Source organism: Nerophis lumbriciformis, linkage group LG15 (assembly GCF_033978685.3).
Source record: "Nerophis lumbriciformis linkage group LG15, RoL_Nlum_v2.1, whole genome shotgun sequence".
Lineage (NCBI taxonomy): Eukaryota > Metazoa > Chordata > Actinopteri > Syngnathiformes > Syngnathidae > Nerophis > Nerophis lumbriciformis.
Genome location: NC_084562.2, coordinates 13,638,771 through 13,666,551, shown reverse-complemented (window position 1 = coordinate 13,666,551; position 27,781 = coordinate 13,638,771). Strand labels below are relative to the sequence as shown.

The window sequence follows — 27,781 nt, the reverse complement described above, 5'->3', positions numbered from 1 at the left end:
TCAGCTCTGTTAGTTTCCGTTTTTTCGACTGTTTTCCGTACCTTGGAGACATCATGCCTCGTCTGTGTGTTGTCGGAGGGTGTAACAACACGAACAGGGACGGATTGAAGTTGCACCAGTGGCCCAAAGATGCGAAAGTGGCAAGAAATTGGACGCTTGTTCCGCACACTTTACCGACGAAAGCAATGCTACGACAGAGATGGCAAGAATGTGTGGATATCCTGCGACATTTCCAACGATAAAGTCAAAGAAATCTGCCGCCAGACCCCCATTGAATCTGCCGGAGTGTGTGAGCAATTCAGGGACAAAGGACCTCGGTAGCACGGCAAGCAATGGCGGCAGTTTGTTCCCGCAGACGAGCGAGCTAAACCCCCTATCGACCCTAGCTTCCCTGGCCTGCTGACATCAACTCCAAAATTGGACAGATCAGCTTTCAGGAAAAGAGCGCGGATGAGGGTATGTCTACAGAATATATAAATTGATGAAAATTGGGCTGTCTGCACTCTCAAAAAGCATGTTGTTGCCAAATGTATTTCATATGCTTTAAACCTAGTTCATAGTTGTTAGTTTCCTTTAATGCCAAACAAACACATACCAATCGTTGCTTAGAAGGCAATCGCCGAATTCGTCCTCGCTTTCTCCCGTGTCGCTGGCTGTCGTGTCGTTTTCGTCGGTTTCGCTTGCATACGGTTCAAACTGATATGGCTCAATAGCTTCAGTTTCTTCTTCAATTTCGTTTTCGCTACCTGCCTCCACACTACAACCATCCGTTTCAATACATTCGTAATCTGTTGAATCGCTTAAGCCGCTGAAATCCGAGTCTGAATCCGAGCTAATGTCGCTATAGCTTGCTGTTCTTTCCGCCATGTTTGTTTGTGTTGGGTTCACTATGTGACGTCACAGGAAAATGGACGGGTGTTTATAACGATGGTTAAAATCAGGCACTTTGAAGCTTTTTTTAGGGATATTGCGTGATGGGTAAAATTTTGAAAAAAACTTCAAAAAATATAATAAGCCACTGGGAACTGATTTTTAATGGTTTTAACCCTTCTGAAATTGTGATAATGTTCCCCTTTAAGTTAAAGTACCAATGATTGAATTTGTCATAGGGTGACCATGTGATCCCAAAGTCGATTTGTATTTTTTTTTAAATGAGCACAATTGTTATTATATTACTGGTATTTTCAAACAGGCAATCAAGCCTACCTGGTTTTGAGTAAAGCTTTAATATATGGGAGGTAAAGAAGGCTGACAGTGCCCCCATGTGGTCAGTTGGAAGATGTTAACTTCATTAAAAAGTCCAAGCAGTAAAAGTGTTGTATCTTAAGAGCCTCAATGCTTTCGATTGTTCCAGAAAGATTTTTAAAAAAAATGCTGCGAAAACAAATATGAAATCCACATTTGGCCTTTAATACTGTACATTTAATACAGATTGCACTTGTGAGAGTTTTTATTGGAGGGCCGGAAGGATATCTTTTATTCTGTCAAATGATTATCTTAAAAAGCAGATTATACTAGCATCATTCAGTTTAACTACTTGTTCATTAAATTAGCTTGGAGCAAAACTGGTCTGTCGGTCCCATTTGGCATAGGAATGATGACAAAAGTGCAACAATTAAGTGTTCCCCAACTATTTTATGAAGGGAAACAATTGATTAATTTTCCAAACGGAGCAATGTCTTCATGAATTATGTGTGATGAGTTATAACCCTTCCAATTAAAACTTATCATTTTAATAGATTTAAAACACAGATTCCTGGCCATATGATCCAAACATTACAGTAAAGTTGTATCCTCATATTCTGCTTGTCCCCTTTATTTTAGGAGTATTTATATTAAAATGCCGTCACCGACAGCAGTGACTACAGTGGAACCTCGATTTACGAACCAAAAACGAATACAAATATGTTTCATCCTCCTGTCGCGTGCCCACATTTATCCACCTTCGCGCTCATTTAGTCAGCAGAGCAGTGCTGTCTTTAGCTACTGTGCTAATTGCTACTTTGTGTGCTTTTCAGTGTTTATTTTAAGCCTTTTTTCTAGTTTTTCTAGAAAAATAGGAGTCTATAGAAAGCAATGGAGAAGCGATGTGTGGTTAGAAACAATCAGGAAGTATCCACAGCATTGTCGACTCTTGCTTCCTCCTTCTAAAAAGATTAAATAAATTTGATTTATTTTTTTTATTACAAAAAATAGTAGCGACTTGATTGTTAAAGAGCTTTGTGATTTCAAACTGTGAGTGCACCACCGAGCTAGTGACAGTGTGTGTGCGTGTCGGCAGGGCGACTGAATACAAGGTCATATCAGTTGTGGTTTTGGTTATTTGTTATTAAATATAAAATTGATCCTTGCATCCTTGTTATGTTTGTTTGATATACAGTACAATTTGTATTTTGTTTTAAGTGTACAAACCATTAGAAAAATATGGACTTTTGCAAAGGCTGCAACCCATTATTCAGGTTTACATAGTTTCTTATGGAACAATAATAGACTTCAATATACAAACTTCTCTATTTACGAACCCTGTTCAAGAACCAAAAAATTATGTTAATCGAGGTTCCACTGTATTTGGAGTTTGTACCCCGTATATAAAAGAGAAGCTACCTTTTAGGAAAGTTACACTGTGGTGTTTTAGTGTTGCAAACAGAAATTGGGCAGTTTTAATTAAAAGTTCTGCTGGATATGGTAAAGTATAGATTTTTATGGGCTACGAATGAGTTGTCTGGATGTTTGTGTGTTCTTTATCTGTTGTATCCGTAACCGTTGGCTCTTTGTCGGGTGGTTTAAGGTTGACGACGTTCCCTCTTGCTTAGAAGGTAACACTGAATGGTTCTCAGTCGGTCTTTGGCCGGTGCGAACTCTGGCTGCAGCTTCAACGTAGACTCGTACCAGCGCATGGCTTTCTCGAACTCCTCCTGCCGTGGAGAAACACACAAACCATGCAAGCGTTTGTCTGTCGCAGCTGGACCAGCTCGAGGGAAAGCAGCCATTTACCATAGCTATGTAGACGTTGGCGAGGGTGAAGTGGTTGACAACAAAGTGTGGAGCGATTTCTACCGCCATGCGAGCGACTGTGAGGGCGTCATCCCACAACCGAGCATTCTGGAAGATGTTGGCAAGGCTGATTAGGGGCACATCCTGGTTTATAGGAGAATACAAACAGTAAGTGTTAATTGATTATAAGAGGGGTAAACTGAACACAAAGGCTGATTATTCCAATCTCAGTAACAATAGGAAAATCTATTTCTATTTCCTTTTATTATTGATTTATTAAATACAGATATCTCAACTTAAAAGGGAACTGCACTTTTATTTTGATTGTGCCTATATTTCACCATCTTTATGAGACAAGAACATATATCTTTTTTAGAGATGTCCGATAATTGCTTTTTTGCCGATATCCAATATTCCGATATTGTCCAACTCTTAATTACCGATATCAACCAATACCGATATATACAGTCGTGGAATTAACACATTATAATGCCTAATTTTGTTGTGATGCCCCGCTGGATGCATTAAACAATGTAACAAGGTTTTCCAAAATAAATCAACTCAAGTTATGGAAAAAAATGCCAACATGGCACTGCCATATTTGCTATTGAAGTCACAAAGTGCATTATTTTGTTTAACATGCCTCAAAACAGCAGCTTGGAATTTGGGACATGCTCTCCCTGAGAGAGCATTAGTAGGTTGAGGTGGGCGGGGTTGAGGTGGGGGGTGGGGGTAAGGGCTAGCGGGGGGTGTATATTGTAGCGTCTTGGAAGAGTTAGTGCTGCAAGGGGTTCTGGGTATTTGTTCTGTTGCGTTTATGTTGTGTTACGGTGCGGATATTCTCCCGAAATGTGTTTGTCATTCTTGTTTGGTGTGGGTTCACAGTGTGGCGCATATTTGTAACAGTGTTAAACTTGTTTATACGGCCACCCTCAGTGTGACCTGTATGGCTGTTGATCAAGTATGCTTGCATTCACTTGTGTGTCAAAATTCGTAGATATTATGTGACTGGGCTGGCACGCAAAGGCAGTTCCTTCAAGGTTTATTGGCGCTCTGTACTTCTTCCTACGTCCGTGTACACAGCAGCATTTTAAAGTAATGAATTTTACTTTTTGAAACCGATACCGATAATTTTGAAACCGATACCGATAATTTCCGATATAACATTTTAAAGCATTTATCGGCCGATAATATCGGCAGTCCGATATTATCGGACATCCCTAATCATTTTTTTAATGCATTTTAACTCGTAAAAAGTCCACTTACAATGGAGCCTCTATTCCGCCCATAAACCCAATAAATAGCCATCTAAAAACCGCCAACAATACTCCATTTATATGTCGTGACCTGAATATCAACCAAGTATGAGCGATATTGTTATTATAAGCGCTAACGCAGACAAACTATTTTTTAGCAGCGCAGTGATCACAGAGAGCTAACGAGCTTACGCTGCTCTATTGACATTATCAGCTTCAACGATTGGAGCTATCTCGAAGCAGTCTCTAAAATGGTTGCCCTTGTCATGCTTTTGTTCACCTACTGTAAGACCCGCCTCGGCAGGAACCGAAACTGAAACTTAACTTGACTTTTCTCTCTCTCTCTCTCTACAGGTTGGTACTTAATGACACCATTTATAATAATATGTGTGTAAGAGTGCAAATATAACAAACAGGCTGGCTCATCGTGTCGATCTCTTCAAGCAGAACAAAGGCCATTCTAAGGTGTTCTATTTTGCTTAAAAGGTGAAAAATTTCAACATTATGCTTGAAGCTACAAGCAAACATTTTAGTTACAAGCAACCCCGCCCTTAGTTGACTTAGCAAATGTCACAGTGAACCCCGTAAGGTCTGCTTGAAACATCTGGTCTTGCTTGCTAGCATTATCTTATAGCTGGAGATCGACATAACTTTGTTTCCCAGCCATGAGAAGGAAGAAAGTGAATGTGAAGGACAGTTCTGGGAAGAATAAGTGGATGATGTTCATTAAATTAAAGAAAGAAATACTATATGTGTTGGCCCTGCGATGAGGTGTCGACTTGTCCAGGGTGTACCCCGCCTTCAGCCCCAGTGCAACTGGGATAAGCTCCAGCCGCCCCGCGACCCAGACAAGCGGTAGAAAATGGATGGATGGATATTCAAAAACATGACAAAGCATGTTGCCAACTTGGCGAAGCAAATCAAGCGTGTCACTGCTCATCTACACCATACTTAATCAGCAAAGGATGTTAAAAAAATATCTAAACGGCGGCAATTAACCCATGAAAAATGGGAAAACTGCTGATGGTGTGTTTGACAGAAAAACAGCTCGAAGGAGATGCCGAAGAAGACCGCTCTCCAAGTTAGATGCTGTACATTATTACATTACCACATACAACTACTGTAGTTGTTTGTAGTACATTACAATGTATTTATACAATATTTCTTATCTAAAAGTAGTTGTTTTCCTTTTTAAAAGGCATGTTACATGTTTGAATTAAATTGACAGATACAAGTGTTTTGAATTAAGAGCTCCATCACAGAACCAATTAAACTAGTAAGTTGAGGTACTACTCTACTGAAAAAAAATTGGCATACCACCAAAAATAATGTGCCAATAAAAAATCCATGAAAACATGCTAATTAGAGGAGGTAATAATACCACATAATCCTGGAATCAAGGCACAGGGAATACTAACCTTCATGTGATAGGGGGCATAGTTGAGAGCCTGTCGCAGGCAGTCGATGGCTCTCTTGCCTTGACCTTTCACCCTCCAGTACAGTGCAGCCATACTGGATAATACCCATGATGTCTGGTTCTACAGGGAGAGAGAAGTGACAATTATGTTGAACAGTTAGCTAGTCGGCCCTGGGTTGCTAATGTCAGCATAAAAAAGTAAAAGTGATACATCAGTATCATGTTATAATAATATCTAAACAAGTCTTCAATTAAATATCAATAGGCGAAAAGCGTGAGCTGGAGGTTTGGCCAGTAATTCTTCACAGTTAAGCCACAATGTATCACAACAAGCATCATGCAATTGGTTATGATAATGTGTATATTTGGGCTGCACAATTAATCACATTTTAATCACGATCACAAAATTGGCTGCCAAGATGAAATAAGGGTGATTGTCGGCGATACTAACTGCATATCAAATCAAGAACTTCGACAACCGCGGCAGCAGAGAACACAATGTATGAGCACAAAACTCCATCAGCACGTCGAACTGAAACATCAACATGAGTAACATTGACCAGCTTTTCCCAGGGTTGCTGCAGCCGATCGCTTCGATTTGACTTAATTTCACTTCCGTGGAGCCTCGGCGTGCACTTAAGATTGCACTGCTGTTATTAGGTGGCGACAAGTGTGGACAATACTGGAGACAGATGCAATTGTCCCACACAAAAAGTATACTCCAGAGGAGAAAACTATTTGATGTTGCTTTTATTATGAAAGCGCAACACAGTGTTGTGCGACTTCAGTCTGAGTGTTAGGCTTCTATACACATTAGGTACATACATACATGTATATGTGTATGTATATATATATATATATATATATATATATATATATATATATATATATATATATATATATATATATATATATACACACACACACACACACAGGTAAAAGCCAGTAAATTAGAATATTTTGAAAAACTTGATTTATTTCAGTAATTGCATTCAAAAGGTGTAACTTGTACATTATATTTATTCATTGCACACAGACTGATGCATTCAAATGTTTATTTCATTTAATTTTGATGATTTGAAGTGGCAACAAATGAAAATCCAAAATTCCGTGTGTCACAAAATTAGAATATTACTTAAGGCTAATACAAAAAAGGGATTTTTAGAAATGTTGGCCAACTGAAAAGTATGAAAATGAAAAATATGAGCATGTACAATACTCAATACTTGGTTGGAGCTCCTTTTGCCTCAATTACTGCGTTAATGCGGCGTGGCATGGAGTCGATGAGTTTCTGGCACTGCTCAGGTGTTATGAGAGCACAGGTTGCTCTGATAGTGGCCTTCAACTCTTCTGCGTTTTTGGGTCTGGCATTCTGCATCTTCCTTTTCACAATACCCCACAGATTTTCTATGGGGCTAAGGTCAGGGGAGTTGGCGGGCCAATTTAGAACAGAAATACCATGGTCCGTAAACCAGGCACGGGTAAATTTTGCGCTGTGTGCAGGCGCCAAGTCCTGTTGGAACTTGAAATCTCCATCTCCATAGAGCAGGTCAGCAGCAGGAAGCATGAAGTGCTCTAAAACTTGCTGGTAGACGGCTGCGTTGACCCTGGATCTCAGGAAACAGAGTGGACCGACACCAGCAGATGACATGGCACCCCAAACCATCACTGATGGTGGAAACTTTACACTAGACTTCAGGCAACGTGGATCCTGTGCCTCTCCTGTCTTCCTCCAGACTCTGGGACCTCGATTTCCAAAGGAAATGCAAAATTTGCATGGTTGGGTGATGGTTTGGGGTGCCATGTCATCTGCTGGTGTCGGTCCACTCTGTTTCCTGAGATCCAGGGTCAACGCAGCCGTCTACCAGCAAGTTTTAGAGCACTTCATGCTTCCTGCTGCTGACCTGCTCTATGGAGATTGAGATTTCAAGTTCCAACAGGACTTGGCGCCTGCACACAGCGCAAAATCTACCCGTGCCTGGTTTACGGACCATGGTATTTCTGTTCTAAATTGGCCCGCCAACTCCCCTGACCTTAGCCCCATAGAAAATCTGTGGGGTATTGTGAAAAGGAAGATGCAGAATTCCAGACCCAAAAACGCAGAAGAGTTGAAGGCCACTATCAGAGCAACCTGTACTCTCATAACACCTGAGCAGTGCCAGAAACTCATCGACTCCATGCCACGCCGCATTAACGCAGTAATTGAGGCAAAAGGAGCTCCAACCAAGTATTGAGTATTGTACATGCTCATATTTTTCATTTTCATACTTTTCAGTTGGCCAACATTTCTAAAAATCCCTTTTTTGTATTAGCCTTAAGTAATATTCTAATTTTGTGACACACGGAATTTTGGATTTTCATTTGTTGCCACTTCAAATCATCAAAATTAAATGAAATAAACATTTGAATGCATCAGTCTGTGTGCAATGAATAAATATAATGTACAAGTTACACCTTTTGAATGCAATTACTGAAATAAATCAAGTTTTTCAAATTATTCTAATTTACTGGCTTTTACCTGTATATATATATATACATACACATATGTTGATCAACTAATAATCCCTCCACATGCTGGACTCGCTTGCACCTTGCACCAGAGGCATGCAACCCAGCCCCTAGCTCCCATTTCCCCCCAGCAGCAGTGCTCTATAATGCCACCTGCTGTTCTAATGACAGTATAATACAAAGCTGACATTTCCAAATATTACAATTGGATGCCCCAAAATGGGAAATAAAATGTCAAAACTTCATCAAGAAAAAGATTAGATCCAAATAAAACGGATGCGCAAATGTAGTGGCCAGACAACTATGAATACATAGCAGCTCCCAGTTTTCAACAAATGTAACATTTGTGGTCATGCTGTCACCAGCGTAGAAGCAAACATCCATCTAAGTGCATCTTTAATCTTAAAAGCACCAAATTGTAAATGTTAACACAAACAGACCTTTTTCCTGATGAAATACTAAAAGGCTGAACACTAAAGCAAACTACCTGTATTTAAACATACAGCTTTTAGATTTCAGTTCTTAATTTGAGCGCTTACCTTCTCCAATACCTTAGCGATGCGAGTCCCCACCTGCTCAAAGGACTGAGGAGAGAACTTATCTTTGCCAAGGTTTTGCAGGACCTGAGGGCAGAGCCATTTAAATGACATACACAATAACAGTATTAATCATCTGTACCTAAAAGTGTTTGGTCTTCAGTGTTTGATCAGTGTATAGGCTATCCTACCTCACGTAGCTGACTTTCTCCTGTGTAGTGGATGGCGGCTCGATTGGCCATGCCTGCAAGGTGGTCGAGGGTGTGCATACTGGCAGCTAGGTTTGCATTACATAAAGGCTCGACGGCTGGCTCTTGTAGTGGGGTGGCAAAATCTATATGCTCTGTGATGCTAGGGGAAAGAGGCAACAATGTGGAAATCATTAATTTGTATGCTTTAAAGGGGAACATTATCACCAGACCTATGTGAGCGTCAATATATACCTTGATGATGCAGAAAAAAGACCATATATTTTTTTAACCGATTTCCGAACTCTAAATGGGTGAATTTTGGCGAATTAAACGCCTTTCTATTATCCGCCCTCGGAGCGATGACGTCACAACGTGACGTCACATCGGAAAGCAATCCGCCATTTTCTCAAATACATTACAAACACCGAGTCAAATCAGCTCTGTTATTTTCCGTTTTTTTCGACTGTTTTCCGTACCTTGGAGACATCATGCCTCGTCGGTGTGTTGTCGGAGGGTGTAACAACACGAACAGGGACGGATTCAAGTTGCACCAGTGGCCCAAAGATGCAAAAGTGGCAAGAAATTGGACGTTTGTTCCGCACACTTTACCGACGAAAGCTATGCTACGACAGAGATGGCAAGAATGTGTGGATATCCTGCGACACTCAAAGCAGATGCATTTCCAACGATAAAGTCAAAGAAATCTGCCGCCAGACCCCCAGGAAAAGAGAGCGGATGAGGGTATGTCTACAGAATATATTAATTGATGAAAACTGGGCTGTCTGCACTCTCAAAGTGCATGTTGTTGGCAAATGTACTTCATATGCTGTAAACCTAGTTCATAGTTGTTAGTTTCCTTTAATGCCAAACAAACACATACCAATCGTTGGTTAGAAGGCAATCGCCGAATTCGTCCTCGCTTTCTCCCGTGTCGCTGGCTGTCGTGTCGTTTTCGTCGGTTTCGCTTGCATACGGTTCAAACCGATATGGCTCAATAGCTTCAGTTTCTTCTTCAATTTCGTTTTCGCTACCTGCCTCCACACTACAACCATCCGTTTCAATACATGCGTAATCTGTTGAATCGCTTAAACCGCTGAAATCCGAGTCTGAATCTGAGCTAATGTCGCTATAAACTTGCTGTTCTATCCGCCATGTTTGTTTGTATCGGCATTACTATGTGACGTCACAGGAAAATGGACGGGTGTATATAACGATGGTTAAAGTCAGGCACTTTTAAGCTTTTTTTAGGGATATTGCGTGATGGGTAAAATTTTGAAAAAAACTTCGAAAAATAAAATACGCCACTGGGAACTGATTTTTAATGGTTTTAACCCTTCTGAAATTGTGATAATGTTCCCCTTTAAAGCATTTCACATTGTTAGATTATCCCAATCAAGATTGTAGATACAACTACTTGCTACTAATTCTAGAGATGTCCCAATGTCTATCATTGGATGGGATTGGGGTCCCTTTTTAAATTATATTTACTGTAGCTGTGTCCCGGTGTTTACATGGCTCACGAGAAAGATTCCCTAAAAAGGGATGCACACTCGCATTTCCGTGTTCTTTGTTGCAATCATGCAGGAGCTGCATGAATTTCAGGAGGGGCTTGAATTTGAGAGCAATCTGCAACAAACTGCACAGCCGCTTCTAAGATACTAATCCTCACCACCATGGCAGAACATAAACTATGTTTCTTCCAAGGAGGACGAGAGGAAAAGGACTGGCTAAGCATGCTATACACACAACCATTTGACTGAACGTATGCCGACCACATACGTCATAGTGCTGCCCACATGAAAGCGTGACAAACGCTTACTCAATGTTCTTGGCCGACACAGCCAACCAGGTGCTGGCTACTGTGGTGAGGTCGACCCTTCGTGTGCGCTGACACTCCTCTGGCCCTGGCCAGCCAAGACTTGAGTAGTCCCTCCTGCGACCTGCCCAGAGCAAAGGATGATAACCAGGACGTCAAATCCAGCTGGTAGGGTGTTATCCAGGTTTCAGTGCTCGATATGAGTGCATTTTGGTACCCGAAGGACCTGGTGATGGGATAGTTGGCCCACTGATCTCCAAAACAGATTGGCCGACACTCATTGGCTCCCCACTCTGGCTTTCATCAGGAATGACCACATTCTCTGTCCCGTCCACCTTTGCCTTCCGAACTCTCTTTACTTGAAAAGTGATCTGGTATGGAACAACACACACAAGTTACAAAAGTCAAGAATTACATGCTCTAAATTGTCATATCGATACGCAGAGAGACAATGTGCTGTTACCCATTCTGAACCCTCGTCATCCTCACAGTTTCCAAAACAGGGCCCGCCGCCGCCGCCGCCACCACCACCACCACCACCACGTGCCCCCATCACGCGGTCATTCTTAAGCACCCGGATGCCACGCAGGTCGCCTCGTTTTCCACCAACATCCAAAGCCCCCTCGAAAGCTCCCATCAAGTCTTCCTTCAGCTGCCACTCCTCTTCACCTTCCACCACTCCATCTCCAAGAGGAGGGGCTGTTCTTGAGGAAGAGCGAGCAGCCTGTTGTTTTCCTGCCGCCTCACCAGACCCGTTTGTGTCCAAGACAACCTCTGCACAAGAGACCAAGGGATTACAACAATGTCAAGTTGATGCTGCGTTTAAAGAGATACCATCTTTTATTGGAATTTTAGACGAGAGATAGAAGAATACAAAAAGCATGAATTGTGGAAATGTACAAACCCAGCGAATAATGTAATAAAACTATCTAGAAGTGGTCAATTAAAGGGGGACTGCACTTCTTTTTTTTTTTTCTTTTTTTTTAAATGTTGCCTCTTGTTTACAATCATTGTGAAAAAAATTAACAGATGTATTTTTTAATGCATTCTAACTCGTAAATAAACGTGAATAAAAGTCTGCTTACAATGGGGCCAATGGGAGGTCCTCTATTCCGCCCATAAAACCCAATAGATGACCATCCAAAAACCACCACCAATACTCCATTTACATTTTGTGAATTGAATATTAACCAAGTATTAGTGATATTGTTATTTTAAGCGCTAACGCAGACAAACTACTGTGATCACAGGCTTGTGTGCCAATGTTGACATCATAGAGTGGTAAGTTGCTTCCTCGCTTCTTTGCTTGTGGAAGTTTATTGTAGATCATAAATCATAACTCTCACCTGGATAGTAGAAGGATGAGGACGTATTCCGACAAGCTGTCGGAATACCCGGGAAAAGCGAGAATGACACAAAGAGACGCTTGGTTCCACCCCCCTTTTCTTCGTAAGGATTATAACAAGACTCTATCAATCGGCATCCTAATGACAGCAGACATTGTACAGTAAGTGATGTTTTATTCTTTTCTCGTGGCTCTCATGAAGTCTGCAGGGTGTAATAATCAGTGATGTTGTTGAAAAGAAAACGAGCGTTGTGATGTGTTTTTAAAATTAACTATATACTTACAGCATGTATATAAAACCGTATGTATACTTACAGCATGTAAATAAAACCTTAATGGAGGTGTTTGGATGTTTTTTTTAATGGCTTTATAGGCAGAATTGAGAGACTCCCTTATGCTCCATTGTAAGCAGACTTTTGATCACATTTATTTAGTATTTAGAATGCATAAAAAAAGAAAAATATATGTGTTCTTGTCTTACATAAGGATTGTGAATGATTTCCCAAACAAAGTGCAGTTCCCCTTTAAGTGTGCACATGGTAATACTTAAGTATCTATCTACAATGCAATACAAAAAGCCAGTCAGGGTAATAGCAAACAGTAAAAAAATCCCTACTACAAAAATTAGCATTAGTATGTACAAATAAAGCTTACCCAAGTAAAAAGTGAGAATAAATTATTCAAAAGTAAAAAACAACCTCATTGTTATGAAGGCAGTTTTAAACTGACAATATCAACACAGTCGTCCCTCGCGATCTTGTCTGGTCCCAATTAACTGTGATAAACGGATTACCTCAAAGTTAACAGAGTCCTCTAAAGATGAAAAAAATGTGTGAAACTACAGGCTAAATATGAAATATGTGCAGTATAAATAAATAAATAAGTAAATAAATACATATATATATATATATATATATATTATATATATTTATATTTATAAAATATAATTTAATATAAATCCAATACCTCTACAAAGACTGGGTCTACTTGACACTGACAGCTACGAATGTTAGCCTTGATGTTAGCATTACGTGTTAACATTGCATGTCTGTGTTGTCATTCATTGCTTGTGCCAAAGCTGTATTACTGATGTTAAAGATGAAGTGCATCAAAATAATTAATCTTCACTTTGGCGGCTCGGTTGTTGATAGCAGAATATGTATCGATCGCCACAACATAAACAAACACTTCACTGTAATACATATAACACATACATAACAATTTAGGCCAAAAACATGTGGAATATGTTTTATTTTAAATTTGCGATTTGAAGATCTGATGCACGATGTAGCGGGGAAAGATTACGGTTTAAGTTCCCACTAGATGCCAGAAAAAAAACAAGTGTTGATCTTATTCTTACTTTCAAAGAGCAAAGAGTCTTCAATGGATGATGTATCCTGCTTTTCTTCACCGTCCTCCCACTCTTCCAGCTGAATAGCAAGGTCAACTTCAGGCCCGCAAGCAGAACCCTCTAAATCAACACAAACGTAAGTATTAGCATTGGCCTTAACATTTTCTACCATAAATTAAGAGTCACTGGCATTCATTTTTTTTAAAAGGTCCAGATTTTGTGTCAAGTTATTTATATTCATACACAGTACATGTAATTGAACAATATGTTGTGTCACACTCTTTCATAAAATACAAACATTATTATATTCTGTTTGACAAGATAAGACTGTGTATTTAAAACATGCACACTGTGTGCTTTATTGGAGGGATATTTGGCTCCAGACATCAAATTGAGACACTTCTAATTTTGGTTTAAGCTATTTCCAGCAGCTTTAAATTATTGAGTGGTAACATTTCTCTACTTCAAAGTGCTTTTTGCTTCACTCCAACTGATATGAATAAGGAAGTAGGTGTGTTGTCTTTGCTCATTACTACTTATTTCTCACTGCCACTCTTGCAGCTCCAAGGAACAGCATTGGAGTTTTCTCAGGACAAGATAACCATTTCCTAGATGGGTAAATATTACCTTGCTAAATAATATGTTGTGACACAACACAAAATATGTCAAAGTATTTACCAGGAAAAAAATATTTAAGGGGATCTATGATAAATGTTGTCCTTTCTGACTTATAAAAGATGATACATCGTTGGAAACTTGATTACTGATTATTAAACAATGCCAAAGCGTCAAACCATAATGTTCATGCATTTTGGCGTATTGGATGTCTCTGTTCGCAGAGTTTTGCAGTCTAGCTATGTTGTGACGTGGTGGACGTGCTTATTTGGACAGTAAGTCAAGCTCTCAGCCAAAGGGGTGGCTAGATAAAGTATTATTTTCACCTAATCATGTCATGCGCATAATAACACCGAAACATGACATACATGCAGCTGTTTTTTTATGCAGGTCTGTTTTTCCTGGACATTATGCAGTTATACCTGATGTTGTGACTAAGTGACCCTATAAGTTTGTGAAGTTTATTTTGGACAGTGTCTGGTTATAAAATGAAAAATAGCGGTGACGACTTTAAGATATATATTTAAACAGTGTACATTTTCAAAAGTTAAATTACGATACTTTTGGAAAGGGTGGGGCATGGTTTCAATTACAATCTGGGAACACCTCCAGAAACAAGCATCAACACCAAAGCATAATGAATATAGCCGCACGGTGTCCTAGGGGACAGTCGGGAGATCTGGGTTCATCTCTGTGTTGAGTTTGCATGTTCTCCACCTGCATGCATGGGTTGTTTTTTTTCCGGAAATCCATCCATCCATTTTCTACCGCTTATTCCCTTTGGAGTCGCGGGGGGCGCTGGAGCCTATCTCAGATATACAGGTTAATTGAAAACTAAAGGCTGGAATATACTCTCGTGTCATGTAGCTTGCATCCCCTCTGACGGTGTCTTGGTTTGTTTATTATAGCTCTTCCGAGGGGGCTGGCGCGTGACTTGCAATTCCCTTCTAAAACCCTAAGGGGCAGTGTTTTGCTGTGTGACAAACACAACTCTTGCTGACTATCTTCCTGAGTAAGGATGGGAGTTGGTAAGATTTTACCGGTCCGATTCTGCTTAACGATTTGGTTCCTTATCGGTTCTCTTATTAATTCTTATTTGGAAAAAAAAGAGGACAAAAAGGTCAATTTTGTTTAGTTTGAAGGTAACATGACCTTTAAAAGCCAACAGTGAGGTCTTAATATGCACAAAGCATAGAACAAAATAACTTTTGAAAATAAATACAGAAAATACATATTCTTCTGTTGAATTTAACAAAATAAAACATTTGTAGAAATTACACAAGAATGTAACATTTATTAATATTTTCAAAACTTTTGAAATCTTTTGTCATCTCCCTACTAAATATACTAGTCAAACTCAAAATACTAAAACGATTTGTTTAGATTTACAGGGTGATACTATCATGTACATACATAACATGCAACTCAACATATTTCAACATCAGTTAGGATAATACATAACGTTTTGATATAGAGAACATAAAAACATTTTTATCATTGAATAAAAAATATTGAAATTCAATGATTTGGTGCATCTGCAAACAGCTAGAATTATGCACAACGCAAACTATAATCTGCTAGCCAAAAATGTATAACAACTCTTGTCAAAAAATTAAGAAAAATATAACATTAGAGGAATAACTAACTTTAAAACATTTGTATGGACGAACAACGCTTAAAACATTTAGCATATCAGTAAGTGTAATCAAATTATGGAATGGATTGAGCAAAGAAGTTAAACAATGTACTAATATTATTTACTTTAAGAGGCTGTTAAAATAAAAGTGCGTATAAAGTACAAGGAAGAAGAATTTTGAGAAACACCTTGAACCTTATTAAAACGAGATAGTCTTCATCTCAGAATGTTAATCATAACTAGGGATGATGTTCGAAACCGGTTCTCCCGATTGTTCGATAAGAAAATAACCGATTCCATGGATTCGAATCCCTTTTTGAGAACCGGTTCCCGTTATCGAAGCCACTATACCGTATTTTCGCGACCATAGGGCACACCATATTAAAAGGCGCCGTGTCAGTTACGGGTGCTATTTCTGTATTTGACGCATAAATAAGGCGCAGCATATTTGTGGGCGCAGGCATGGTTAAACATACGCTATCTTAAAACATACGCTAGCATGCATGGACGCTGTTTTAAAAAGGCAGCAGGAGCAAAGCTAAAGTTAAAGTTAAAGTACCAATGATTGTCACACACACACTAGGTGTGGTGAAATTTGTCCTCTGCATTTGACCCATCCCCTTGATCACCCCCTGGGAGGTGAGGGGAGCAGTGGGCAGCAGCGGTGGCCGCGCCCGGGAATCATTTTTGGTGATTTAACCCCCAATTCCAACCCTTGATGCTGAGTGCCAAGCAGGGAGGTAATGGGTCCCATTTGTATAGTCTTTGGTATGACTCGGCCAGGGTTTGAACTCACAACCTACCGATCTCAGGGCGGACACTCTAACCACTAGGCCACTGAGTAGGTGAGTTCGGTTGTACTTTATTGAAGTATTTATCAATGTACTCACATTATTTTTTGATCAATCCTCATCCACAAATCCATCAAAGTCCTCATCTTCTGTGTCCGAAATGAACAGCTGGGCCAGTTCTCCATTAAACACGCCAGATTCCCTCTCCTCATTTTCAAAGTCAGTCTCGTTGTCCATTAGCATAGCAAGCTAGCACAACAGTAAAAGCCGACTTCTCTTGCCCCGTTGTGCGTTTCGATTCGCTACCGTGCTAGTCCCCTTCTTCTCCAGTGTGCTTCACCGGGATGTCGAAAGTGAGCGGCACCTCGTCCATGTCGGTGATGTGTTTGTCGGCAATTTTTTTATTTACAACGCACATAGCAGCACTATATGCTCACTGGGGGCGTGCCTTTAGCGTCCTCTCTCACCTGAAACCTTCACCCTATTAATGCTGCATGCTGTCCTCAGTCACGTCTGCTTTTCCTCCGTATAAACAGCGTGCCGGCCCAGTCATATAACATCTATGGCTTTTGGAACACACACAACAACCTATCTGGATTCGATAAGAGATTCGATAAGGAATCGGTTCGATCAGAGGATTCGATAATAGGCTCGAACGCGATAATTTCTTAACGAACATCATCCCTAATCATACCTGACTTAATTATCTATTACAATAACAGCTGTATTAATAATACACTGATGTAAACAGTAAGAATATTTCAGTAAGTACTCTGAAGTGGGAAAGGCGTAGGATTCAATTTCTTATTACTCTTTTTCGGACATGTTGTAAAGAGAAATGATATGAAATTATATGATGTATCATATTGTAAGTGTGTTCATGTTCGAAATAAAGTCAGCTCAACAACTCAACAGCCTTCTTTTGATAATTATGGTTTAAAGCTGCTTATGCAACCCTTGCTTTGAAAATCTCAGAAAAAGTGGGGTCTTCAAAAATGTTATGCCATGATCATGAAAGTTATAATAAATAAAGGCTTGACATTTCTAACTTTGCATGAATTTATACATATCAGTTTCAAGTTTGAAGTTGAATTGCTGACATTAATGGACTTTTACACAATATTGTAATATCATTAGTTTCATCCGTATAATGGAAATGAATAAGTGAAAATGTGGTTGCAAGAAAACATGCAACTTTTTTCTGACTACAATTAACCTCGTTAAAGTCAGGAGTACTGTGGCAATTCGGTTCAAGCTTTTAACCACAAACGTATTTACTGCTCGGTGACATTCGTCCTTCCTGGGCTGAGTCATTGCACTCTTCCCTGCCTCGCTGTAAGGCGATGCTCGCGCCGGGCGGCATACATGAACTGGAGCTAGTACTTACTGCCTGCCTCAGAGCCAGTCGGAATCTGTCTCTTGTCTTGCTCATCTAAATGAAAAGGCATTCATTTCAATTTAACAAATAATAGTGCTATTTACTACCTGTTGTATTTACGGCAGATGACATGCTAGCGTTACTGCTGTTTGAATGAGATCGGCGCGGTTCAGAAACACGACTTTCATTTATAGTTATTGCATGTTGTATGTTCAAATGTTTCAGCATATTGCTCGTATGTCCTCATCTTGATGAAATAGCAATCTTGCAATTATTACAAGTAGTGCTGTTGCAATCGTTTCTTGTAAAATGTAGCCAGACGAGAGTGTTTGTTCCGCCCGGACGCCGCCGATTTGCTGTCTGACGTCACTACGCAAGTTGCGTAGTGACATCATTCCCAAACACTGGCATTGTTAAGGCAATCATTGAAAAATTGGCAAGCAATTCCAAGGAATTGATACACTGGGAACCAGTTTTGATCAAGAACTGGTTTTCGATTCCAATCCCTAATCCTGATAGAGAGAGAGAACAATTGAAAGAGCAATGCATAAGTAGATTGAAATCATCATAGGTACTGGTTATGGAAGCTAACTCAACTAAACCAGTATCTCTTAGGGCTCTGGTTCACTCACCCATCTACTTTTCCACTTCCCCTTCTAGGGAGAAATCCAATCGTAAAATCCTCATTCAAATTTGGGTTGAGTTTAAGCGCTATTTTGGCTTACAGACTATTTCTGGTCTTGCACCTATCACTGCTAACCATGCTTTCTTTCTCTCTCTTGTCGTAGTGCCTTTTTTCTAGGGATCAACAACATTAAAGATTTATACATTAACAACATTTTTGCCTTCTTCCAGCAACTTTGTGATACATTTCCACTCCGTAATCAACACTTTTTTAGATATCTACACATTTGCAGTTTTGTTCGTAATACTTTTCCCAGGTTTCCAAACTTACCGACTGACACAGTTACAGTTTTAGATGCTATTTTGACACCACTTTCGACGTTAAAAGGATCAATTAACGTATTTACAATACATTTTTCATTTACGCCCTGAATCTTTGAAGGCAATTAAGTCACTTTGGTAGGATGACTTAGGAGTGATCCTACCCGAGGAGAGCTGGACAGAGATTTTAAGTAGAGTTCCTAAGTCTTCTGTTTGTGCTAGACACGGCCTTATTCAATTCAAGCTAAAACATCGCACCTATTATATCAAGGTCTGGCTGGCTAAGATGTATGACGGGATTATGTAATCGGTGTCACTAGTCTCCAGCTAACCTAATGCATATGTTTTGGCTTTGCCCATCTCTGTGCAGTTAATGACCTGAACTTTGTCTTTTGAAATTGGCGAAAAGATCGAACCGTAATTTTCTCTTAGCAAATCCAGAAATAACTTGGTACTCTGTTGGCTCGAAATTCATTGTACTAAATTGGTACATACCCGCTGGATTAAAGGGGAACATTATCACCAGACCTATGTAAGCGTCAATATATACCTTGATGTTGCAGAAAAAAGACCATATATTTTTTAACCAATTTCCGAACTCTAAATGGGTGAATTTTGGCGAATTAAACGCCTTTCTATTATTCGCTTCCGGAGCGATGACGTCACAACGTGACGTCACATCGGGAAGCAATCCGCCATTTTCTCAAACACATTACAAACACCTAGTCAAATCAGCTCTGTTATTTTCCGTTTTTTCGACTGTTTTCCGTACCTTGGAGACATCATGCCTCGTCGGTGTGTTGTCGGAGGGTGTAACAACACGAACAGGGACGGATTCAAGTTGCACCAGTGGCCCAAAGATGCGAAAGTGGCAAGAAATTGGACGTTTGTTCCGCACGCTTTACCGACGAAAGCTATGCTACGACAGAGATGGCAAGAATGTGTGGATATCCTGCGACACTGAAAGCACATGCATTTCCAATGATAAAGTCAAAGAAATCTGCCGCCAGACCCCCATTGAATTTGCCGGAGTGTGTGAGCAATTCAGGGACAAAGGACCTCGGTAGCACGGCAAGCAATGGCGGCAGTTTGTTCCCGCAGACGAGCGAGCTAAACCCCCTGGATGTCTTGGCTCACACCGTACCTTATGCCACCAAAGATGATCAAGAGAAGAATATCGACCCTAGCTTCCCTGGCCTGCTGACATGAGGGTATGTCTACAGAATATATTAATTGATGAAAATTGGGCTGTCTGCACTCTCAAAGTGCATGTTGTTGCCAAATGTATTTCATATGCTGTAAACCTAGTTCATAGTTGTTAGTTTCCTTTAATGCCAAACAAACACATACCAATCGTTGGTTAGAAGGCGATCGCCGAATTCGTCCTCGCTTTCTCCCGTGTCGCTGGCTGTCGTGTCGTTTTCGCTTGCATACGGTTCAAACCGATATGGCTCAATAGCTTCAGTTTCTTCTTCAATTTCGTTTTCGCTACCTGCCTCCACACTACAACCATCCGTTTCAATACATGCGTAATCTGTTGAATCGCTTAAGCCGCTGAAATCCGAGTCTGAATCCGAGCTAATGTCGCTATAGCTTGCTGTTCTGTGCGCCATGTTTGTTTGTGTTGGCATCACTATGTGCCGTCACAGGAAAATGGACGGGTGTATATAACGATGGTTAAAATCAGGCACTTTGAAGCTTTTTTTATGGATATTGCGTGATGGGTAAAATTTTGAAAAAAACTTCGAAAAATAAAATAAGCCACTGGGAACTGATTTTTAATGGTTTTAACCCTTCTGAAAATGTTCCCCTTTAAGAGAGTCTCTTTATTTAATTAAATTGGAGAAAATTAGGCTGACATCAAATGGTTGTTCTGTGAAGTTTCTGGAAGTATCGAGTGGTTTCCTAAAACATGCAAAAAGAAACGGATCTCAAATTTAAACCCCTTTTGAAAAGTAACTGAAAAGTAGATAATTGATGAGTCTTTTGTCTGCTTTTGTGTATTGCTGCACCGTGTTGGGGACATTCAGGAGTGCCGTTGTCTGTTGCTTCATGTCAATATTTGACTGCAGTTATTTGACTGATGCATTTTTTTAGTTTCATATGTAATTTTTGTGGGTTACTTGTTTGGTGGAGAAAAACATTGACATATGTTTTGATTGTAGTTCTGGACTGTATATGTAAAAATTCCAATAAACAAATGTTTAACAAAACAAATCATCACAGTATTCGTCAGTCAGCCTGGCAATCATCACGAAACATTATCAACATTTTGACAGTGGGCCAGTTTGTGCTGCAGTTCACACCATGCAGCATTAGTAAAAGTCAGATTTGTTTGTTAATATTTACATGATTGAAGCCGGTCACTGCAGAATTCTCCAAATGATCATAGTTATGGTCAGTAAACATATAAATGGTTATCCTCTTGGTTTAGTGGTAACACTCCCACAGACCCCCTGATGTTGTAACTTCTGGTGGTGTTCCTAAATACCTACTCAGTGACCTAGTGGTTAGAGTGTCCGCCCTGAGATCGGTAGGTTGTGAGTTCAAATCCCGGCCGAGTCATACCAAAGACTATAAAAATGGGACCCATTACCTCCCTGCTTGGCACTCAGCATCAAGGGTTGGAATTGGGGGTTAAATCACCAAAATGATTCCCGGGCGCGGCCACCGCTGCTGCCCACTGCTCCCCTCACCTCCCAGGGGGTGATCAAGGGTGATGGGTCAAATGCAGAGAATAATCTCGCCACACCTAGTGTGTGTGTGACAATCATTGGTACTTTAACTTTAACTTTAACTTAAATAAAACTTAACACATTTCTGGATTGTTGCTTTTTTGTTGGAAAGAAAACTACATCAAAAACGTATCAGTTACTCACGTGAGCAGGGCTGTTGATTTGAAAGATTGTAAAGGACGGGGTAGAACTGCAGGCAACGCAGAAGAGGTATGCTGGCGCGGCACTGCTCACAGCCAGCAAAAGATGAGGAGGAAGTGGAGGAGGAAACGGCTTTCGCCAGGGTGTGGCGATACAATGTCAACGCTCCTGTCACATTGCCTTGTGCCAAATGCAGGCTTACCAGGCTGAGGAGGGTGTGAGGCTAAGGGTGAACAGAGGGAATTGTTAGAATACCAAGCAAGTTTAGTATATACACACACAATATTCAAGGTAAAGTGAAGTCTAGTAAAGGGTTCCACTAATCCTTGTTTCTCCCTAAACCGAAAAAAACAACAATGAGCCAAACAATACAAATCTTTTTAAGTAATATCAGAAATCAAGGTTCAAGGTTCAAGGTTCAAGGTTCAACTTTATTGTCCCCGCGGGGAAATTTATCTTGGGCACAGTGCATCATTGCTTTTTAACATACCCAAAAACAACAGAAATGTAATATTTCTATGCTGAACTAAATCAGTTGAGTGTAAATTGTGACTTACAATGCACAGCTTAGGGCTTTTGAGACTTTTTATCAAATTTGACTTCCTGATTACGGTCAATCAAAAATAAAACATTTCGTAAGATGGAAAATGTCTCACAAATTCCAATTAAAATCCATGAATTTTAATTCAGGTTGCAAACAGGAGGAATACTTGTAATTTAAATTCAAATGAAAGGAAGTACAATTTATTTGATTTCCAACTGATCATTTTAAAGCATTCAAGAGTCATGCTTTACACACAGTAGGCCATATTTCATATCTACTGTTTTACATATTTCATATAAATATTATTACTATGCACTTCATGTGCATATTATAGTTTGGTTACAGCCAATGTTTTTCATTAACAATTAAGAACAAAAGTATCATACATCAAACAGGTAATTTATAGTAGTACCTCAACTTACAAGCTTAATTGGTTATGTGACACAGCTCTTAACTCAAAATGTATCTCAAATTATCTCCCATAGTTATGTATTGAAATCAATTGGTGCTTGCCTCCTCACAAAAACAGCACCATTTTGACATGCCTTTTAAAAAGAAAAACAAACTTTTATCACAAAAACAGCACCATTTTGACATGCCTTTTAAAAAGAAAAACAAACTTTTAATTAAGAAATCCTGTACAAAAACAATAAAATAGAATGTGCTACTGTGTCCGCCCTGAGATCGGTAGGTTGTGAGTTCAAACCCCGGCCGAGTCATACCAAAGACTATAAAAATGGGACCCATTACCTCCCTGCTTGGCACTCAGCATCAAGGGTTGGAATTGGGGGTTAAATCACCAAAAATGATTCCCGGGCGCGGCACCGCTGCTGCCCACTGCTCTCTCACCTCCCAGGGGGTGAACAAGGGGATGGGTCAAATGCAGAGGACAAATTTCACCACACCTAGTGTGAGTGTGACAATCATTGGTACTTTAACTTTAACAACTGCAGTAGTTATATGAAGTCATGTTTTTGATTAATTATTTTTTTTGTTCAATTAATATCATCTGCTTCTTCTTCTCAGCACTGTCCTTCACACAGTCTTTATTCCTTCCCATGGTTGGACAGACAAAGTTAAGTCGATCTCTCGCCTCAAGCTAATGCTAGTGAATAAGACCAAATGTTTTCAGCAGATTAAAATTGCCCACAAATGGTGGGGATTCTTGTCAATGAAATTTTTTAGCCGAGAGACAGCTCTTATCTCAAAACACTCTTAAGTTAGAGCACTCTTGAGTTGAGGTACCACTGTAGTTTGATGTCGTATGACTTTCAATATTTGGAAAATGGTAGAAAAACACCGAATTGCCCATTATTCTCTACTTTATTCAAAAAGGTTACCAAGCCATTTTAATATTTTGAAAGCTTGTGTTTAAAAAATAGATGGTCAGAACTAATTTCCGAGAAAAAAAGGTTCAAAATGGAGTCAATTTGTGTTTAAAGTATTTAGTACTCATGCCAAAATATTTCAAAATGTTTCTGTTATTTGGCTATTAGGAATTTCTCTTCATTGGAAATAAATTAATTCCAATTCCTGTAATTCCATTTCAACGTCATGTGGGGTGGAGCCAATTTAATTTCCGTTCCTTCAAACTAGGTCTGGGCGATAAAACAATTTTATCAATAAACTTGATTGTTTGTTTAAAAAAGGCAGCAGCACAACAAACTTTTTCCAGCCTCTAAACCAATGCATCCAGTCAAGTAGGGGAAATACAAGTTTTTATGAGGCAAACAAGAACATAACAAACGAATTTCAGCTAAAAAGAAGCTTACTGTAGTAAACTCATTAACAGAAGGTAACATGCATAATAAAAAAGAGGCACAGAGGAAAACGTTCACAAAAGCAGTCGCTTTGCTACAGATATGGTGCCCAAACAGTGAAAAGGCCTGCGTTTATCCACCAATTAAAACTATAGACCTCCTAATGCCATTTTTTTTTTTAGAAGTATTTTATTCAAGATACAAGTTTTACCTCCCAAAGGAAGCTTTACAGTATATTTAATAACTTTATTTGATTAGATAAATTCATATTGATCAACATTTGAGCAAATTCATCACAGTAATTATGCCAGAATTAGCTTAAATAGCTAAATTTAATCTGTTTAGGGTTTTTTTTTTTCAAGTATACAGGTATCTGTTCTAAAAAGAACTAACTTTATACAATTTAAATGCAGTGCATACAGTGCCATTACAAACAAATCAAATCAAACAACAAATCAAATAAAAGTTAAACTTGTGATGAATCATTTGAATTCATTGGTTTCTTTAAAAAAGTAGGAAAAATAAGTCAGACAAATATTAAATACATTTTTTGTGAAAAGATCGGAGATTACATTTTTAGGTCTTATTGCCAAGGCCTACTTCAAAATAATTGAATTGAAATACCATATTTTGCACAAGCCTGGTGCCGAATAACGACTGTGACTACAGTCTTTACAGACAAAGAATGTGCCTCTACCTCAGTTGCATTGAGAGCCAGTGCGTCCTCCAGCAGTGCTATTGCGTGGGTAGTCAATCCATAATGTAGCAGCAGGTTAGCAGCATTGGTAAGGGGTAAATGGCGGTGAGAAGGCGGGGCTGAGATCAACACTTGGCGCAGGCACTGAATGGCCAGGCTACCATTTCCTTGGGCCCGCCAGAACAGAGAGGCCTCATTGTGGACCCGCCAATTGGCTATTGTGTCCTACACAAACAAATAACTTCCATATTACAGCAATAATTGGCTTCAGAGAGTTGGAGCCAAGAAGCTAGAAATACAAGTGTAAACATACAAAAAATGAGTGATGGAGAATAATAACTATGCTTGCTTACTTGTTTCATTGCTTCAGCAATTCGACCACCAATTTGCTCCATTGTCCAACCGCCACTGCGTGACTGCAAAATCTGTAATCGAAATCAATGCTACTTTGAGGGCACTTTTTCACACTGCTGAAAGATACCATGCTCCTTTGACAATGTTTTTATTTTTAACAAACACCGACAAATACAAGCAGACAAACACCTGGAAGGCAAACGGATCTGGCAGCTCTTTTTCTTCCAGGAGCCAGTCTAGTGAAGCAGGTAAAAGGGCAGTATTTACTTGGGAGACGGGACCACAGACTGGCAGGCCCAGTGCCTTAGGAGGACTATGACTCAGATAGAGTAAGGTTGCCTCAGAGCTGAATGTAGAAAGAGAGAGATAAATTGTTTTATACAATATTATTTTTTCTATTAAAAACTCTTGAGGCACAGCCATCTCCTCCACAAAAACAATCCCAAAACCATAAATGTGTTCTTGCCTGTGGCTGTTGGTTTCATGTAAAAGGTGATAAGTTGGTAGCAGGTGCACAGGGGGGACACTTGGGTATTCACTGATGCAGTCTGTCCTCAGAGGCCACAACATCTTCTGCACTTTCTACAAACAAAATACTTTTAAGGTTGTTTTTTTCCAGGAAAAACACTAGGTTAAGCAGCAAAATGTCAATTTTGTTAGTGCTGTCATAAATAATAAAATAAATGATAAATGGGTTATACTTGTATAGCAACAATCGTTGCCAATAATCAGCGCAGTCCAAACCGCCCACGTAGCGTAAACTAATGTAAATGGTAAATGGGTTATACTTGTATAGCGCTTTTCTACCTTCAAGGTACTCAAAGCGCTTTGACAGTATTTCCACATTCACCCATTCACACACAAATTCACACACTGATGGCGGGAGCTGCCATGCAAGGCGCTAACCAGCACCCATCAGGAGCAAGGGTGAAGTGTCTTGCCCAAGGACACAACGGACTTGACTAGGATGGTAGAAGGTGGGGATTGAACCCCAGTAACCAGCAACCCTCCGATTGCTGGCACGGCCACTCTACCAACTTCGCCACGCCGCCCCAACAAATCAAATGATATTTTTTTTGTAAATCTGATTAATCACACTTTTGAGTTTGGATTAATTATAATTAATCACAGTAAATTACTTGCTAACTTAATTCAAGTCAACCTAAAAAAAATGTCAGAATGTCATACACAAACTTTTTTAAAATGTTTTACTTGAATGTACTCAATGTGTTTGCTCAAAACACAGTAAAAGTATTATCTAAAGTTCTGTCTGGGTTTATTTTGAAATTTAATTAGAAATTTTGAATGTGCATTGGAGATGTGACGGTCCTGAATGAGTCAAATCTTTTTAAAGGCTTTTTTTTTTAAGTGAACAATGAGAACCGATTCGCAGTTGCAAGCCATTCATATGAGAGTCGTTTTGTATGCACATGCAAATACAGCATCACCTGCCTGGCAACTAGACTAGAAAATGAGTCACGTCAAAGAAAACAGCAGCATTTGGAATTACTTTATTATTTATACTTTGCAATTGTATTTATTTATTTGTATCCACTTTTCTGGGTAATTCTTCTGATGTGTAAGGAGGTTCAAGCGTACACACACCAGGTAGGGTAATACTGTACACTTTTTTATTCACGTTTTTATTGTGCTGCTATCTCTATATATGGTAAAGGGTTTACCTGAAGAGCTTTGCTCGAGTCTGCCATTTTTATTCAGTTGTAGTACAATGATGTAGTTAATAAGGTCCTTCTTTTTCTCTATCCCCTTTGTTGCGGGGCGACTGGATCGTACATGCTAAAATTTTCCACCGTTGCCATTTCTAATACAAAGTAGCGTATAGTTGAACCTTATATCTGTCAGTAGACTCTATATAGAAGCAATACAAACTATAGTATGACTGCAGAGGCAGGCGAAGGGGGCTTGGACGAGAGGGGAGCTTTGGCACGTAAATAAGACCTCCAGCTGATAGTACGTACAGTCAGAAAGCGGCTTGAAGATGGTCTGTAAAACAATCTTTGCAAAATTTTGACCAAAGCACCACCATTACATGTTATGTACACCACAAGAAAGTGGTTTAAATGTAGTGGAAAAAAATCATAGTATGTCCCCTTTAATGGGTTCTAGAATTCATCAAACTACACCCACATGGTAAGTAAAAAGTGAATACAGCAATCCATTTTAGTTATCCTTGCCTGTGTGTAATCATGATGGCTGCCCCAAAGCTCGGCAACAGGGTCCTGGTCACCTGATACAGAAGGATGGAGCTGGGGGCTGCGTGATGTCAGGTTGGAATTGCGATCTGACACAGTTGCCACACTGGATGCTACCGATATTGCTTCGCCCGACTACAAATAAAGAAAAAACATTGCAAATATGAAAGTATCACTGCCGTTCATTTGTGCTGTAAAAAGTTTATTTGTGCTTTCAAGGTTTTTAAGTAATTCTCAAATGCATTTTAAGACCAGTGAAGTCAACTACTTTGTCCAAATCTCACAAAATGTGTCCCAAACGTTTGTGCTATATGTACTGTAAAAAAAAAAAAATATTTGTGTTATTATGGTTTTAAATAATGCTATCCATCCATTTTCTACCGTTTGTCCCTCTCAGGGTCGTGGTGGTGGCTGGAGCCTATCCAATGTTTTATTATAATTCACATTAGTAGTGGATTTATACAGATATGTTTTTTGACACCATAAGCCAGCAAAAAAGTTATGGGGCAAGTTTGGAGGGATTTGGACAAGGTGGAATGGAGCGGGGGGCTGCGTGTA

The 27,781-nt window shown here is 39.6% G+C and overlaps 1 protein-coding gene across 2 annotated transcripts in view; it reads right to left on the bottom strand.

The window, feature by feature from the left end:
- Positions 1–1,389: 1,389 nt before the first annotated feature.
- The window catches only part of ttc17 (tetratricopeptide repeat domain 17), a 45,062-nt gene continuing 18,670 nt past the window's right edge, over positions 1,390–27,781 (bottom strand). Inside the window, exons 11-25 of one of the 2 annotated variants that reach the window (XM_061974815.2) lie at positions 27,206–27,358; positions 25,477–25,592; positions 25,200–25,356; positions 25,010–25,081; positions 24,657–24,881; positions 21,659–21,878; positions 13,424–13,534; positions 11,182–11,492; positions 10,936–11,089; positions 10,722–10,842; positions 8,903–9,062; positions 8,715–8,798; positions 5,669–5,788; positions 2,995–3,138; positions 1,390–2,915 (exon numbers count right to left, since the gene is read on the bottom strand). In XM_061974815.2, the coding sequence (XP_061830799.1) occupies positions 2,784–2,915; positions 2,995–3,138; positions 5,669–5,788; positions 8,715–8,798; positions 8,903–9,062; positions 10,722–10,842; positions 10,936–11,089; positions 11,182–11,492; positions 13,424–13,534; positions 21,659–21,878; positions 24,657–24,881; positions 25,010–25,081; positions 25,200–25,356; positions 25,477–25,592; positions 27,206–27,358 (2,280 nt within the window). In that variant the 3' untranslated portion in view covers positions 1,390–2,783. The remainder of the gene's footprint in view (positions 2,916–2,994; positions 3,139–5,668; positions 5,789–8,714; positions 8,799–8,902; positions 9,063–10,721; positions 10,843–10,935; positions 11,090–11,181; positions 11,493–13,423; positions 13,535–21,658; positions 21,879–24,656; positions 24,882–25,009; positions 25,082–25,199; positions 25,357–25,476; positions 25,593–27,205; positions 27,359–27,781) is intronic. The other variant, XM_061974816.2, reaches the window with a different exon arrangement.